Source organism: Haliotis asinina, chromosome 3 (genome assembly GCF_037392515.1).
Source record: "Haliotis asinina isolate JCU_RB_2024 chromosome 3, JCU_Hal_asi_v2, whole genome shotgun sequence".
In the NCBI taxonomy this organism is placed as follows: domain Eukaryota; kingdom Metazoa; phylum Mollusca; class Gastropoda; order Lepetellida; family Haliotidae; genus Haliotis; species Haliotis asinina.
The window spans coordinates 47784901-47803152 of NC_090282.1; the positions used below are offsets into that span (position 1 = coordinate 47784901).

The following is an 18252-nucleotide window of genomic DNA, read 5'->3' on the forward strand; positions in this document are numbered from 1 at the left end:
TACTAAGCCAGCCAGTTTTAGTGTCCTATTGCTATCTTCACTGTCTGAAGAGTTGTCCATGTATAATTATGGAATATGCCTGTAGCTTTCATTCATCTTTCTTAAATCAAAATATGACATGACAATTTAAATGGAATGATCGTGGTAAGAGCGAACTGAAAGTAGGTCAACCTTAAAAATTTCAGCCAGACAATCGGTCTGGTGGAGAGAATTTTCAGCCCGACTCAAAATTTACCGGCCACGGGCAGTCGGCCAGGCCATTATTTCGATCACTGTTGATATCGTGTTTTCCATGTTGATGGTGACTCCATGCAGGCTGGTGTAGGCGTTCATGTTCACCAAACAGAGTAAATGTGGTATTGTTGTTGCCTGGCCCACCTGAGTTTGATCCTTTTCACAATTTTGACTTCCCCTGATGCCGAAAGTTCATCTTGGTATTCCAAAAAAGTGAGGGGAGAGTCACGGGTGATGTCGATGATCCTATCGACTTGAACAGAATCCATTTGTCCTCGTTGGGGAATACAAGAGTGTATGGCATGTTTCGGGTGAGAACCATGCACTCAACATCATTTAGGTAGGACGGTTTGCCGCTGAAGGCTGGGGACATCACCCATTCATCCTCGTATCACTTGTGTCTGTCATCAGTTGCACCCTAATGAATGCAACTGACTACTGAGAATCAAAATCTGACATGCAAGCAAAACATTAATGAAAATTGGTCGAACAGTTTCGGAAACAATTGCTATTTCATTTTTTTATCAGAAGTTTTACTATCCAACATATTCGTGGGGTTGCTAATATTCAACAGCGCGACATACTTCACACACCAACAATCTGCTAGAGATTTGATTTTGCAAGTGAGCATTGTGGTGAAATCCTATTAGAGATTTCACATTGCAGCTGAACATAGCAACAATGATAAAGAACAAGGAGTGAAAGAGTACTCCTGTTTGAGGAAACCTCAGCTGTTGAAGTTGCTCAACATTCCTAGTGATGAAATGCAACCTGCAATAGAACAACTCTGAGCGAAGGAGTGTGGGCTCAGAAGTCATCTACTTGAACTGCCACAGGAACACAAACCATTGGAACTGAAATTTAGCGTCAACCATCATTTGCGTCATGCAGTAGGTAAGTAGCTGAGAGGATGAAGGAGAGACGTCAAAAAACATCAAAATCGACGACCTCAAACCCTTGATCGCTGCCAAAGTCAGCATGCACATGGGCTCCGGTTGGACCATGGACAAGATCAACACCAAGTCATAGCCAACACGAACCTTTCAAAGGCGGGTCATAGGTGGACCTGCCACCAGACTACAAGAACAAGCATGCCGTAATCAACTTCAAAAATGACTGTATGAGGGTGGCAATTCCATCTGTCTCCTGCCAACACAAATTCAAACAGACTTTCCAGCTATCATGAGAACAATGGGCTCAAATGGGATGGCATAATCGAACCCACACCCATCTCCCAGACCACTAAAATCGAAAAACAGAATAATCACCCAGTCAACGTGTTTGGACAAGAAGGGAACGTGTTGATCGCACACAGGATAAGCTCCCTCGCAAACTAATACGGGCGCAAGATGGTCAGTTTATTCATCATTCAGTGAGGTGTCAGTATCAATACGCGTGGACCAAACATTTCAGCAGACTGTTGTACGATCAATTGAAATATTTAAAATTGAATAATTGAAATTGAATATCATCTACCCTGACACTGAAGTCCTTGTCAAAAATGTCTACACCACAGCTCCGCCCCCAGACAAAAGTTTCATGCACAAAACGCAAGAGCACGAAGCCTCCGGGTTCGAGTACGTGGTCGTTTGATGCGACAGGAAAGTGAAAGCTCCCATAACATATAGAGGTGCCGATGAGGCTGAAAGATTTCTCGCGTTTCCAAAGTGAAGAGAAGGTCATCAGGAAAAATCTGCACACCGTCGTCTCCATGCACATGACGTCAGTGGATAAACTCATTTACAAGAAGGCCAAGAATTGCCATGTGTGCGACGAACCCTTACCCGAACCTGACGTTGTGAGTGATCACTGTCACATCCCTGGGCAGTACAGAGGTGCCACTCACAATGCCTGCAACCTGAAGCTTAAAATCAATCCCCAAACCATACAAATCACCATCATGTTTTACAACCTTTGCGGGTATGATTCTCACTTGATGATGCTGGCCATCGCAAAGGATAACTGCAAACTAACATGTATCTCATAACAACATGGAAAAATGCATCTCCAATGAAACTTGCAGGGAAATAAGCCAACCAATGTCAAAAACTCGTGCCAAAATTGAGGAACAAAATGAAATACATTGTTCACTATCACAACCTGCAGCTGTACCTGTCACTGGTCACGAAACTCATGAATATCCACCAAGCACTCAAATGCGACAAAAGTTCTTGGATGGAGGCAAACATATCAACATGGACTTGTGAAAACTGGCCACCAGTGATTTTGAAAAAAAACAACTCAGTGTTCAGCAAGACCATGGAGATTATGAGAAAACGCTGGTGATATTGAGGCAGGAAAAAAACTCTGCCAGCAAACTCTGCCAACTTGGTGTTCAAATGGAGCAACATATTCGACGTCGACTTGACAGCGCTGCACATGAACAAACCGGATTACCGTTTACCGCTGATGGAAATTTGTACAAGAACATGAAAAACCATATGCATCTGTACGATACCAGTGACTACCCCTATGCACAGTCAAGTTGACAAAAAAGGACTCGGCAACATGAAGGATAAGTGTGCAAGTATGCTGATCACTGAGTATGTTGGCTTAAGACCCAAGACATATTCCATCAAGAAAGCCGATGACAATGAAATCAGGAAGTCGAAAGGCATGAAAAAAGTACACCAAATGCATCAGATTCAAGGAAGCCCCGTTCAAGAACAAAATGTTCAAACACAAAATGAACGCGCTGAGAAGCCATAAACACAGGTTACATAGATTGACAATCAACAAGACCTTGCTGTCTCCCATGGATACACAATGATGGATCACCATCAACAGTCACCACTTTATGCTTATGGACACAAGTGCGTATCTACCAATTAATTGAATGCACACGTTCACACATGCTTATATACATTGACAGAGAAAATTTATTACAGTCCTCGCAGATACTGGAAAGGCACATATGCCATCCCAAAGTTCACCAGTTCGAGTCTTGAAAGAGAAAGCCAAAGTCTCAAGCTCAAGTACTCAACCATGAAGTAACCATACTCGTGGGCAAGAGACCTGTTGAGGCCATCAAAACGTAATCCATCGAATCATCATTGGCGTTGGCACGTCCCGATAAAACTGAAGAGAAACCATTACAGGACCATGCCAGCTGGGCGAATACCAGAGGGTTCCAGTGAAATCGGTATAACCCTCTGAGCTGAGGGCTGGAGCTGACCAGTGTTGGGAGTCTAAACCCTACTCTGACTTCAAAATTCTGAAATGCTGAATATTACTTTGCTGTTAATGTCTAAATACTGACACATGATAAAAACGTGGTTGTGGGTATCTGGACAAAAGAATATCCATTTTCTGACTTCATTCTATATCTATATAAGTAATCAATGTTCACATGCACCAAATACATTATGGCATAGACATAAGAAGGTAGTAATGTACTGGTCTATGATCAAACATACCTGGTTTCACTTATCAACAATAACACATGGTATATCCTGCACTCAGTCCATATAAGTACACACATACAGTAAGTCCTGATGATCTGTCTTGTACACACTGTCCATCTTGAAGATGTCGGTGATATGGATTTTGTATGAATTGAGGGTGTCCATAGTGATAGCTGTAGTCAGATTTCTGTAGAAAAGATGCATGTACTTGCTAAGTCTTCTTGTCTTGTATCTTGTCTTTTTCCTTAACTTGTATATTGTCCATTAGATGGTTGCTGTATGGTGCTCCATTCAAGATGGCGACTATGAGGATCCAAGTTGATTTAGACGCTTGCAATTTCTTCATTTTGACGTAGAACTGTGGAAATCATCCTTGATACATAATGTTAATGGTAGGCACATAGAGAGGTTTCAAGATCGGGAGTAAGCTAAAAAGTTACTCTACCCGGATTCTAAAACAAGTTGTCAAAAAGGTGCCTGTGGTCATCGGCCCGAGGTGAATTAGCTCATGATTTTGATGAGCATTACGTTGACGAAGATGAAGGCATAGTTTAGTTCGAACTTCCTTAGTTGGTTTCACAAGACATGACAAACCAGCATACATGAATGAGGTGAGCTGACTTCCAGCTCAAACCCCAGGGCCTTTCCTGCAAGCGGCATAATCCTGCTCATGGTCATCCCTGCACAGACAGTTGGAACACCGGACTCCACACTTACATTCCATATATCTGTGAGCATACCTATATATATACAGTTTTAACAACAATGGACAGGCAAGGATTCAGCAATGGACAGATAGGCAATAGCACTTCCTTCTACAGTTGATGTGATGACAGTAACTGACAAGGGGGATGTCCAATAAATGCCATAAATGTCATATACAGTAATTAATGGGAGTGAGAAAGAGGAACAAGGTAACTGACAAAACAAAGTATTCTGCGGTAGTGATACAGATTAAGAATGCAGACTGAATAATAATAACTAAATCTGGCTACATAGTTTTTGGTCTTTAGAAATATTTGGAAATGGCAGTCCTGAAGTAAACACTATAACAGAAAGCAGAAAACGTGCCACCGATCTGATATGGTCCATGAAAACTTACAAAGTCAACCTGGTTGACATCAAAGACGGAGAACCAAACTTGTACTACTTGCAACACGGGCCACCAAGAACGTTAATCAGAGAAGAGTTTATGTTTGTACCTCATGACACGGTGTCATAGACATTGCCCATCGTGTGATAATAGTTCTCTTGACTGTTCAAGTTAACACTGTCTCGATACGTCAAAGAGCAAGTGACTTTAAGAAAGTGACTAATTTTCAGCTTGCCATGATTGTATGAAATAATCATGATGATGCTATTATGAAACAATAAATCAACAGGGTATTTGGTGCTAATGAACTATTTATCGAAAAGTGGTAAATAGTGAAATTTAAAAGCTACATTTTGATCAGATATGAAATGAAATCCAAATGTATTTGCACTTTGAAGTGGATATTATCTAGTAGCCCATGGACAAGCAAAATACCATTATTTGATGCCCGAAATGAAACCTGATGTGTCCCTGGCGTTGGGTGATGGGATGTTTGAACCCCTGTTCATGTTGCTGGTGTGGACCATTCATTGGAATCCAAAGCTTCCACTGCTGTGTCCGACAACTGCGAACCAGTAATATGATCCCTTTCATGTAACATTACATGCACTGGCTGTTGAGATCATGCTGTATCTGAGATATCGTAAAAGACATGTCCATGTGGTCTCTATCACCCTGGTGTATAGTTACTGACTGCAGTTACTACCATCATGGATACAAGGTCACAAGGGCATTGACCCTCAACTGAGGTGATCATAGATGACAACCCTGGCCATTTAGTTGGAGGAGGCACCAACTTTACTCAGGTCATCAGTTCTTCATTAGATCTTCAAATGGCTTGAATACTGTAATAACACCTCTTTCATGACAAACGTCAGCTGAGGTGTGATTTTTAGTAGACTTGGAAGATAACAATTTCCCCAACATAAACTAGAGCCCCTGCCAGTCTCTAATACATCAGTCATGATCATGAAAGGCTATCCTGACCTTTCTTAATCACCACAGCATATGTTTCATAGGCTGACTGTGTTAAGGATGAACAGACATAACATCATGTGATGACGAAACATGGCAAATCTACACACTCCAAACATCATCATGGGGATCGTGATGAGACATTAGTTTTACATATTTTTTAGTGTTTGAAGATGAAGAAGAAATGTACTTAAAATGCCCATAACTTTCCTCATTGTGTAATTAAAACTGGAAACTAAAACCTAGGGTATTTTTAAACAAATTAAGAACGAGTAAGCACATGTGATTATGTGCACAACAGGGAAAATTACAAAGTTTCTTTCATTTTTCAGGGTAGACAACTCCTTTGGATAACACTAGAGGAGATCGCTCTTAGGACGGACGACACAACTCAATAGCTGTTAACTGTTTTCATTCACTTACATATGTGGATTAGAAACAAGTTTCAGAAAAAAGGCAATTATGTGTTGGAGGAATGTAGTGCTATAATTCTCTGATATCAGTCATGTTTTAATTCATTGACTGGTGATGAAAAAGCCAACATCCCCTTCGAGCAGGATTTCACAAGGACCTTGCTTCATAAATGCACATGCATTTCTTCCATGATTGAGTAATACAAAACCCCGCATATCACTCACCTTTCAATAACTGTCTGAGTGTCCAAAGACCAATGTGAAGAAAGTTTGGGTCCTTTGACTTGAGGAACTTGTCGATATACAATACAATACCAAGTTTATTAGTTTCCCTCAGATCATCTGGTATACCTGATGCAAAAAAGTATAGTGTGAAAGATAAAGCAAAGATAAATAACCGAATCAACAGTTGTATAAATTTAACATCACTACAATTTCCTGCAGAGACAGTTAACATGGAGTAATTTTATTTCAATAAACAATAGTATTTCAAATGTAGGATTCTTTGCTATTTTCATTGGTGATGTTAGAAAGAATTTCATATATATAAGAACTGAGGGATACATTATTAATTAAATTGGTCCAAATGAGGTAGCAAAGTGTTGGGAAATAAAGACATGCTTATGAATGTATGGAAATAAGGTAATGAAATAGAAATGATATAACACGAAAGTTGTAAACATAAAACACACAGAAATATCCTCAAAGGCAGATGATACCAACATGCAAACAGACACAAAGTCAAAAGCCAGCCATGGTGGACTGGGCACAGAGAATATCTGAAAAACAGTCTGAAACAGTCTGAAGACCATCTATCATCTTGGGTCTTAATCATATGGTCCTGTCTTGGCATGGGCTGCTGTGGTGGCAGCACAATCCTAAAGGAATGCCCTGAGTATGAGGCTGGATCTGGACAACACTACATTAAACCTTGACAGAAATAGAGCTCTGGACACTGGTATACCTGCCCTATCAGCTATAACAGCAGCATCCTCAGGTCCGCATGATTCACCAAACACAATATTTTGCTAACAAAATATATTCATTTCAAACTCAACTAATATATATCATATCCCACAATGATATACAAAGAACAAAAACAGTACAGCCACTAAAGATCCTAATAAAAGCCAAAAACCCTATTGAAAATACCTGTATTATTGCCCCTTATCTTTATACCAACTTAATTCCACATTGTGCAGAATGGCAAGTCTGACAGAAGCATGAACATAGGTTTGAAGCTTACTACAATAGGGGGTTGATGTGCTACATCCCGATATCAATTTTTCAAGCTTAGACTCGTAGTGACAAAAACGTTATTGACCAAAGCCTGTTCATCTCTCCTTGCAGCCATCTTTCAAGAACTTTATGCCATTTCAGGTTGCTGTGATTGCTGTTTTGTATGCTTGGCAACTGTTCTTGGGTGCTCATGATGCTGATATGCGAGTTTTGTTTCCATTTCAAATGATTACTTTTCCATAGCAGAGTGGTTGTTTTAGTTTGGGAAGTGTATGTTCCTATTTTGGTGATTTTTGTTCTGTTTTGTGTATATGATTTCAGTTTTGATGCTTTGTTCACCGTTTGTATGACAGGATTGAACCTGGTGTATTATTTTTAGCATAGCCCATGCCTAACCCTGTCCCAACTCTAAAAAGAAGCCTAATTTATGCTAAGAAAATAGCCCCACCATTACATTTCCCCCTTCTTAAGATCTTTGAAAAAAAACAAAAAAACCCACCAAAACAAAAACAAATAAAACAGGATTGATAATATATTTGCTTTTTCAAAGTCTCTTCCTTATTTACAATGTCCACTCCTCAAATCCTGGAAAGAAATAGTCTTGGGCATAGGGATGAAGAAGGTGAGGAAGAGATGGTATCCTTCTCGCAATACTGATACACCTACCAGTTCCAAGTAGTATTAGTAATGGTGGTTTTGGGTCATATCTTATATAAGCCTTATACTTATCAATAACATGGATCTAGACCCCCCATTCCATAACGCAGATACAATCTGTCCACATTCACACAAGCCCACTGGGGGGGTTGCCTCTGTGGGCCGGCCTATTTCCTAGACTAAACAAATGTTTAAATGTGAATCAATCGATACTGGGGGTCCCACAGTCACACACAAGAACTAGAGAGCTTAGAAAAAATAAAAAAAGAGTAAAAGGGTCCGTTTGTAGCCACAGTCCCCCAAGGGAGAATTAAGAAAGATAGATGTTGCGTGTTCTCCCAAGGGGGACTGTGTCGGTGCCTTCTGTCACTGTGAGATTGCCCCGCTCATAAAGGCCCTTTTCAGAGACCCAACTGATATGATCTTGATCCCCTGCTCACGAAAGTTGCAAGGACTGCTCGGCCCTTGGGTCACAAAATTGTGCAAGTGAGTTAATCTGAGGCAACAGCGGGATACAAACTCACAATGGACAGCTGCACAACTGTACACAATAAGCCTGCACCTCAACCAATTGAGCTACTCAAGACCGAGAGCAAAAATCTCGGTTTAATGGGTCTACCCTGTGCTATCAACATTGTGGTCACATGATAGCTCTAGACGCAATGCATAGCATGATCGATAAAGTGCTGTCTGACACAGAGCGCCGGCTGAGAACCTTATCAGTAATCATGTGCTATATTCAGAGTAACAATATCAACTATGGGTTCAGTTGTCTTATCATGTCATTTAGGCAGTTGGATATACATGTATGTAAGCTATCAGCAATGAATTCAGACATAAAATACTCTTCAAAGACATCTTCATTAATAACAATAGTCAACTGATAGATGCCATGCTCTAATTCTTTGAGTTTGTTTACAACGAGAGGCTCGACATCAGTCAATGATATTTTTTCAACCCGCCACAGAACCATTATTAACATAGGTGTGAATAAATCTCTAACAGTGTGAGTCTAAAAATTATTTCAGCCACTCCCTATAATAAGGTGGTGGTGCAGAGGCTTACAGTCAGCTGTCCACAGGGGTGTGGTGACTTGTAGTCGGCTATCCGCAGGAGTCCACTATATTGATTTCAGTGAAACAGTTTAATGTGTACCTTCTATTACACTGTTGGTTTATTGACAAGTATGAGGCTTATATAAGATATGGCCCAAAACCACCATTAATAATACTACTGTTCCATCATTCAGAGGGTTTAAAGTGTCCCTGGGTGTCCCTGTACCACACATGGGTATCAAAGGCTGCTCATGTGCCTTTCTTGCAGTAACTTCAAGGATACTACATACCATTGGACTATGAAGAAGTAATCAAACCATGGACTATCTAAGCATTGTGTCTGTTTGTTGTTACTACTTAATCCCACTTGTCATTGGCTTCATCACAAGTGCTCCTTGTTGTCTTAGTTTCCTACTGGCCTCTTCCTATTATGTACCACTTGCTTACTCTATCACACACTGTTGTTAATGTTAATCTGCTGTTAGTCACAACATACCATTCATATAAGCTTCTCTCAAATGTTTGGTTGTATTCACACTTAGCTTGAAAACGATGTAAGAATCTACATTGAAACATTGCTCACCGTAATAAACAAGAAGTTGTAATCCATAAGGTGGTATGTTTCATTTTTGACTCACCAACTTCTAGAATGCCCATCAAACAAGTACATGAAGTTAATTGCTGTGTCTATGCTGCCACTCGAACCCTGGAGGAACTTCACACAGTTTCCAAAGAAAAGTCTTCTTCTACTAAGAACAGTAAATCAAAGAAAAACCAGTTCCAAGTAAAATTAACAGAAACGAGAAAACATATTCCCAGGATACAGCTGTGCTTGAAATTAAGATCATCAGGGAGTCCCATGTCTAAATGACAAAAAGGAATTTGGAGAAAATTAAAATTACAGTACAGGACAACAAAAGAAAAGGATTCCCTAAAGGCAAAAATAAAAATTTGGACAAAAAGAAAGAAAAAATGGGGAAAGAGAAACAAATGTATCAAACAAAATAAACTGTTTAGGAATAATGAAAAACAATTCTATAGGCAACTTAAAACAAGTAGTGATGGTGAGCTTACCATGGATGCCAATGAAAAGAGGTTTTGGAAACCATTGTGATCTGTACCCAGCAACTGTAAAGTCTAATACAGCTCCAGGGCCTGGCTCTTCCAATGAGATAATTTACAGAGAGCAGAAGGGGGCGAGGAAGGGATGTTGGGGGTGCAAGGACCAACTTCTTGTACAGAAAATGATTTTGGAAGAGGCTAAAAAGTACCACCGCAACCTCTCCATGTGATGGATAAACCACAAAAAGGCATATGATTCTGTCCCTCACGAATGGATTCTGAAGTCTCATCAACGTATTGACCTCCCTGAGCGACTACTTGATTTACTCAAGTCTTTAATGAGTTGCTGGTCGACTCAACTTCAGATGTACTTGCAAGGGCAGGTGCAGACTTTGAGTAATATAAGTAATAAGGGGGCGAATCAGAAGGGGAATATTACAGGGAGTCTCCTTCAGTCCTTTGCTTTCTTGTTTTTCCATCATTAAATCCGTTGAGTTTTCTGCTCAATATGGAGGAGGGGTACCAACCTGGACCTCCTCAGCACAGATCCCCAACACCTCTTACTCATCTCCTTGAGCTCCTTGCCAAAGAAGATATCAGTTTGAAAGAACAGGTTCTCCTTGTTGAGTCCTTCTCTAATGATATTGGTATGACATTTGGACCCAATAAATGTAATACTCTTCATTTGAAATGTGGCACGGTAACAAATGATGGATCGGTCAAGTTATAAGGGAGGAGTCATTGAGCATCTTGTGGAAGATCAGGCATACAAGGCAAGCTCCAGAATGCCCAGATTCAAGATAAACTTCGGGCCAAGTATAAATCTTGTTTAAAGAAAATCTGGAGCTCAGAGCTAAATGCTCAAAACAAGGTCAAAGCCACCAATACCTTTGCTGTGTCAGTCCTCTCCTATTCCTTTGGAGTAGTTGATTGAACAAAACAAGACATGTTGACTGGATGGTACGCCCCTGAACATGTCCAGGGCATCCTGGAAAATGATGACAGGGTACTTGGGATGCAAACGAGACATTTCAAAGGCGGGGTCTGCATATTTATCATGCTTTTCCTGAATCTTGCCAATCACATTGCTGTCAAAAGGGACAGAAAATTCAATGATATAAATAATTTCATTGGCTTTATCAAAAAGAACAAGATCAGGTTTGTTAGCTGAAATTCGTCTCAGGCTGTATATTGGCCTATTCCAGAGAAGCTTAAAAGCATCGTTTTCCAGGATGGACCTCGGAGTCAAAGCCACAGGCATGGCGGAGACGATAATAAATGCAGCAAGCCATGCCATCATGTCTTTTATGATATGCTGTTTGTGCCAAGGAAGGGCATCCACTGACAAGGTGTTGGACAGTCTCTGTGACTTCATTGCAAAGACGACATTTCATATTGATATTTTCGTCAAGAATAACATTCTGGCGATTGCGAGTGGGAAGTGACTGGTCCTGAGCAGCAAAAAGGAAACCCTCAGTTTCACATTTGAGACCAGCCGACTTCATCCAGGTGAAGGCGTCGGTTGGATTGCTGTTCTGTTCCACACACTGCATGTACACACGATGCAATGGCTTCTCAGACAGCTTCTAAACAAAGGACCGACTCTGGGCAGATTTGGTGAAGGACTTCACCTGGTTTACTCCCATCGCTGTACCGTTCAGCAGTGCATCGCCATCAGCAAAATCAACTTCAAATTTCAAATTGTGTCCAACAACACGCTTGAAATAGCTGTGGAATTCCTTGCTTTCATCATGAGTCTTGACGTGCATCACCAGAGGATCATCTGATAAATAAATATGTGCAAAAGTACAAAATAAAATTCTGTCATGAAGAGCCTCCACATTAATCAAACCCTGTCCTCCCAAATTGATTGGCATGTATAAACGATTAAGAGAGGAACAAGGGTGGTGTGCTCTGTTATCAGACATGATCCTTCTGGTCAGGTGTTCAAGATTCTGGATGTCTTGTTTTGTCCAAACAACTACTCCAAAGGAATAGGAGAGGACTGGCACAGCAAAAGTATTGGTGGCTTTGACCTTGTTTTGAGCATTTAGCTCTGAACTCCAGATTTTCTTTAAACGAGTTTTATACTCGGCCCGAAGTTTATCTTGAATCTGGACATTCTGGAGCTTGTCTCGAACTTGCATTCCAAGATAGGTGTAGGCCTGATCTTCCACAAGATGCTCAATAACTCTTCCCCCTTATAACTTGACTGATCCATCATTAGTTACCCTGCCACATTTCAAATGAAGAGTATTACACTTGTCGAGTCCAAATGTCATACCAATATCATTAGAGAAGGACTCAACAAGGAGAACCTGTTCTTTCAAACTGATATCTTCTTTGGCAAGGAGCTCGATGTCATCCATGTAGAGGAGATGAGTAAGAGGTGTTGGGGATCTGTGCTGAGGAGGTCCGGGATGGTACCCTTCCTCCCCATTGAGCAGAAAACTCAAAGGATTTAAAGAGAGACAAAAAAGCAAAGGACTAAAGGAGTCCCCCTGAAATATTCCCCTTCTGATTGGAATAGATTCCAAAGTCTGCACCTGCCCTATCGAGTACATCTCAAGCTGAGTCAACCAGCAACTCATTAAAGACTTGAGTAAATCAAGTAGTCGCTCAGGGAGGTCAATACACTGAAGAGACTTAAGAATCCATTCATGAGGGACAGAGTCATATGCCTTTTTGTAGTCTATCCAGCACATGGAGAGGTTGCGATGATATGTTTCAGCCTCTTCAAAATCATTTTCTGTACAAGAACTTGATCCTTGCACCCCCAACATCCCTTTCTTGCCCCCTTCTGCTCTCTGTAAATTATCTCACTGGACGAGCAATAGGATGACATGAGGTTCGTCAAACACCCTGTGAATAATTTGTATTGAGTATTTAGACATGTGATAGGGCGGAAGTTTTTGGGATCAGTCAAGTCTCCTTTTTTGGGGAGAAGTATTGTGCGACCTTTGCAGAACCATGGAGGAACATCACCTGTATCCACAAGAGAATTGAAACAGTAAAGGAGTGGTGCTTGGACACAGGGAAACAATTTCAAATACCGGTTTCGATTGCCATCAGGCCCTGGAGCTGTATTAGATTTGGACTTCTTTATAACAGTCTTCAGGCAATCTGGTGAGATGTAACAAACTAACGACCCTGTTAATTTCTCATGCATTGCATGGTCATAATCATCTACCCATGGTGCCTCCAGGTTACAGTTGCCGGGTACAGACCACAACTGTTTCCAGAACCTTTCATTGGTAGCCATGGGAGGCCGTTTATCATGCTCATCAACACCACTTGTCTTGAGTTGCCTGTAAAATTGCTTTTCATTATTTCTAAATAGTTTATTTTCTTTGATAAATTTGTTTCTCTTTTCCCATTTTTTCTTTCTTTCAGTCCAAATTTTTATTTTTGCCTTAAGGGAATCAACAATTTGGAGAAGTACCTTTTCTTTTGTTGTCTTGTACTGTAATTTTAATTTTCTCCAAATTAGTAGTATAGGGAATGATAGTTCTGGACCACTTTCAAGAAATGTCTCTACAAAGCCTTATTTACTAAATAAGGCTTTGGTTGGGCCATTAGCTCTTGCTACTATTACCCCTACTACAAAAAAGTTGGCGGTAATTACTGTGCCTTGGTAGGAGGTAACACTGTGCCGTACGGTACGATCAATAATTCTTCTCTTACAAACCCCCTACCCGGCCCATCCCTCAAGTAGTACAAGTTAGGTTCATCGGCTTTCATATCCACTTTATCTATGTTGTAAGTTTTGACTGACCATATAGGATCGGTGGCTCGCTTACGGATATCGCCCTTGTGTTCCCCAGGCTGGTATAGATACCTCACTAGGGCCCTATCTGGTATCTGTTTCTCCTTCCCACGCAATGGAGAGGCCGACTCTGCAACTATTGATTTTAGTTTGATAGCGTCTGCCGGTTTCTTACCGGTGAGACGGGTGACTTCATGGTTGATTGCCGACACCACCTTGGGTAACCTCGTGACCCATTCAGTCGATCGTTTTCCAGGGGTGGCCATCTCCCTAGCATACTGATAGCCGAACAAGCGCTCAGCCAAAGTCCTATTAAATCTCTCAACTATGGCTTGGCTGCGATGGGCTCCGGCCGTGCCACGCCTGACCTTTGTATCGTGTTTGGCTAGCAGTTGTGACACGGCACCCATGAACTCCCGTCCGGGGTCAACTTGCAGCTCTGTTGGCCACGTCAGTGGGCTGCGTTTGTATATGCGTTCAAATCCTCTGGCTACCTGGGCCGAATCTTTCGTGGTCAAGGGTTCGGCTTCCTTGTAACGACTGGCTACATCCACTACGGTTAAGGCATACTTGTACCTCTTGTCGTGGGGTAGGAACAGTAGGTCTGCCTGGTGAACGCTATTAGGTATGTTAATACCGAACCTCCTTCTAGGCACGTAGCGTGGTGCCGGCAAATAGATCTGCCACAGGGCTTGTTTTTCAAGCCACGCTTTGGCTTCCTCCGGGGGTACTCGCGCTATTTTAGCTAGCTTATCTACTGCGCTAGCTCCTTTCCAGTACCCACGCGGGCTGTAGTAAATAGCCTCAAATTTTTTCATGTCCATACGCGTATGTGTTTATTCCATCAATAGCTATCCAACGTTTCGTGTCCATAGGCGACAGGGACGTCTTGTTTATAGTCAGTCCGTATATCTTATGTCCATCACTTCTAAGTGTGTTCATTTTATGTCTAAAGGTACGGGTCTTGAACAGGGCTTCCTTGAATCTGGCGTGTTTGATGTGTTGTTTCACCACATACTTCTTAACCCCCTTAGCCTTCCGGATCTCACTATTGTCGGCTTTCAGTATGGAGTACATCTTAGGTCTCAAACCTATGTACTCGGCTATGGGCGTGCCAGCACACTCGTCCTTCATCTTACCTAGGACCTTTTTATTTACTGTACTGTGTAGGGTATGGGTCTTAGGGTAGTCGCTGGTGTCGTATAAATCGAGGTGTTTTTTCATGTCCTCGTACACGTCCTCGGTTCGAATCTCCATCAGCAGGGAATCCGTGTCAGTGTACAGTACTTCACACCTGTCGCCGTACTGTTTCTTGAGCTCGTTGTAGTAAAAGTCGTACATCAGGTGTTTGGATAAATCGAGGATGCTCATCCCCACGTAAACAGGCCGGTTGAATTTTATGTGACTTTTCTTCATGTGTAGGGCAACCAGGTTGTCTGTGAATATCTTACTACGGTTGAATGCCGGACTGGCTATCAATCTCCTGAGCTTGTCTTCCTCACTAGATCTAACCAGCTTCACGGTTACGCGTTTCCTCAGGTTTTCCATAGTCTTACCAAACACCGAGTTGTTCATGAGCTTGTAGAGATTTTTCTCAAAATCACTGGTGGCTTTTTTTCGTAGGTCTGTGTTCATTCTGATGTAGGGCTCCATCCATGGACTCTGGTCGAACATGAGCACCCTGTGTATTTTGGTCAGCCTCATACCCAACGACAGGTACAGCTGTAGGTTGCGATAGTGAACGATGTACTTGGTCTTATTCATTAAGTTAGGAACGAGTTTTTCAACGTCTGTCACACGCCCACCTGACAAGTTATGTTGGTACTCAGACATCCAGTCTGGGTTAACCCTCATACGTTCGGGGGCCAGGGGGTAGCTGTTGTGCGATGTGTGTAATTCCTTGGGATACTCTAAGTCAACCTCGAGGATATAACCTTTGTTCGAATCTGGTGCAACCCCCATAACATCAACGTGGGGTACCCATTCGAATCCCCCTGTAGGTAGATACTGACTCATGGCCCAGCCGTACAGGTTGTTTGTGTCGAGGTAGAGAATGTGATTGGTTGGTTTGTTAGGATCGTAACCTTTCACGTACTGATTATTTGCTTTCGCGTATCGTTTGGATGCCATGGAAATCCCACCTCGCAAACCTTTCTCAATGAATAGGTGCATGTCGTAATCTGTGAGCAATTCCAAATTAACTCCGGTCTTTTTAAGCAAGGCGTCCCACGACAGACCTGGGCTGGTGTAATACCATGCGGGGTCGAGTTTATACTGCTTTAAACACGTCCGCCTGAATGTTTCAAACACGTCGGCTAACAGCAGTACATCTGTCCTCAAGTACAGGTCGTGATAATCACCCAGGTTCTTACAACCCAGTTTATTCCATACGTTAGTCGCGTGCGAGTAATCATCCCGTGAGACGGACGCCTCATTCAGCTTGCTATAAAAGCAGTCAATAGGGGGTAGTCTGGTCTCGGTGAACTTGGCCCAACTATCCATGTACTCATAGGGGTACACACCCTTCCTCATAAGCAGGGGTCTAGTCTCGGCGTCTGTGTATCGATCGGTGATAGGGAAGGTATTGTTGGCCTTGACCAGACTGTCGAGTGACGACAGGAGGAACTGAAACGAGTCAATGAACCTAAGTCCGTTTAAGCTGAAGGAGATGTATCTCTCCATGTTGTTGGGGATGCACGTTATATTACCATCGATTTTCGCGATGGCCTGCATGATCAAGTGTGAGTCGTACCCTCTCAAGTTGTGAAAGACAACGGGGATGTTTATTGTCTTAGGGTTGATTTTAAGCTTGAGGTTGCACGCGTTGTGAGCGGCGCCTCTATACTTACCAGTTATGTGGCAGTGATCTCTCACCGAATCACCGTTAAGTGGTGAGTCGCACACGTGACAGTTAGTGCTACTAGCGTGAGCTAGCCTGTCGGCTCGGGTCATACGCATGGGAGTGATTCTATACAATGCATTCCTAATAATTTTTTCTTCCTCCTGCAAACACTTTAGAAACCTTTCAGCCGCGTCAGGGCCCCTATACACTACCGGAGCTTTCGTTTCCCCGTCACAACGGACGACAATGTATCCAAACGAACAGGCTTTATGCTCTTGTGTCTTGTGGGTGAAGCTACCCCCACTAGGGGGTGTGGGGGAATCCCCACCCACAACTAAGGCTTCGAAGTCGGCGTATATAATATAAGGCACAGACATTTGGTTCTTGTGGTTACTGAATTTTAGGATATTTTCACCTTCCTTAGGCATGTCGACTCGTATGGCCGTCTGCCCCACACCTTGGCAATCATCCCGGTGGGATTCTAATAAATCAGCTCGACTGAAACCGTGTAGGCATCGTACACAAAAGTGTTTTTCCCCAACGTGTTTCGACTGGTCGTGCAACAACCGGCTGAGATGTTTTATCCACGTGTAGTGATACTTTTCACCTCGCTGGATCATGAATATATTGATAACGCGAGCGGGGGGTACCCCCCGGCTGACCTTCACCGTGCTGACCCTGTGTACTATTGTTGTGTTACCTTCATACCCAAAGACATTTATAGCCAGATTATTCTGTTTTTCTACTTTAGTGATCTGGGATATGGGGGTGGGTTCATCTATACCATCCCAGTTGAGCCCATCGTCTTGGGGATAGCTAGAAAGCCTATCTGAATGAGTGCCAGCTGGAAATAAGGCTGACCTGATAGCTAACCTCAGGCAATCTTTTCCTCTATTCTTAACGTTTACTATGGCATGTTTGTTCCTATAGTAGGGAGGCAAGGCTAGGTATGACCCGCCTCTGAACGGCACGTAGTTAGCTATGTCTAGATAGACATTATCGATTTTATCTACAGCCCACCCGGACCCCAAGTGTGTATAGCGTTCTAGGTATTCTCGTATCTGCTGAAAACTGGTATCGATTGATGCGTCAATGGTCTCTGCATGTGTGACGACCTCTTGTTGACCTCGGAAGTAAGGCTGAACATACTCAGTGGCCCCTGTGGAGACCTGCTTATCGAGCGACATTTTCACTGTGATCTGAAACTTGATACTTCCTAAGTTATTTAGTTCCTGGTTGACCTTATCAGCTATCAGAGGCTTGATATCTGTAATGTCTATGTTTCTATCAACGTCCATGCGCCAACCTCTCAAATAGTTGCCTACAGCGCGCTCAGTGCTCACGAACTGTAGGTCAATAGCTCTATTCTGTCGTAATAATTCTAAAAGCTGTGGTTTTCTCATACGGGAATACCCGCCTAAACCCAAATCGTGTGCCTCGGCTTTCAGTTGTTTTACAGTGGGAGGTTTTGCTACGGGGGCATGTGATAACAATGCGGTTAACCCGGCTCTA

At 42.3% G+C, this 18252-nt stretch overlaps 1 protein-coding gene across 1 annotated transcript in view; it reads right to left on the reverse strand.

The window, feature by feature from the left end:
• Positions 1-18252, reverse strand: part of LOC137278139 (uncharacterized) — a 421511-nt gene that overhangs the window by 6913 nt on the left and 396346 nt on the right. The window contains exon 13 of the mRNA XM_067810311.1: positions 6345-6470. Within this exon, the coding sequence (XP_067666412.1) occupies positions 6345-6470 (126 nt within the window). The remainder of the gene's footprint in view (positions 1-6344; positions 6471-18252) is intronic.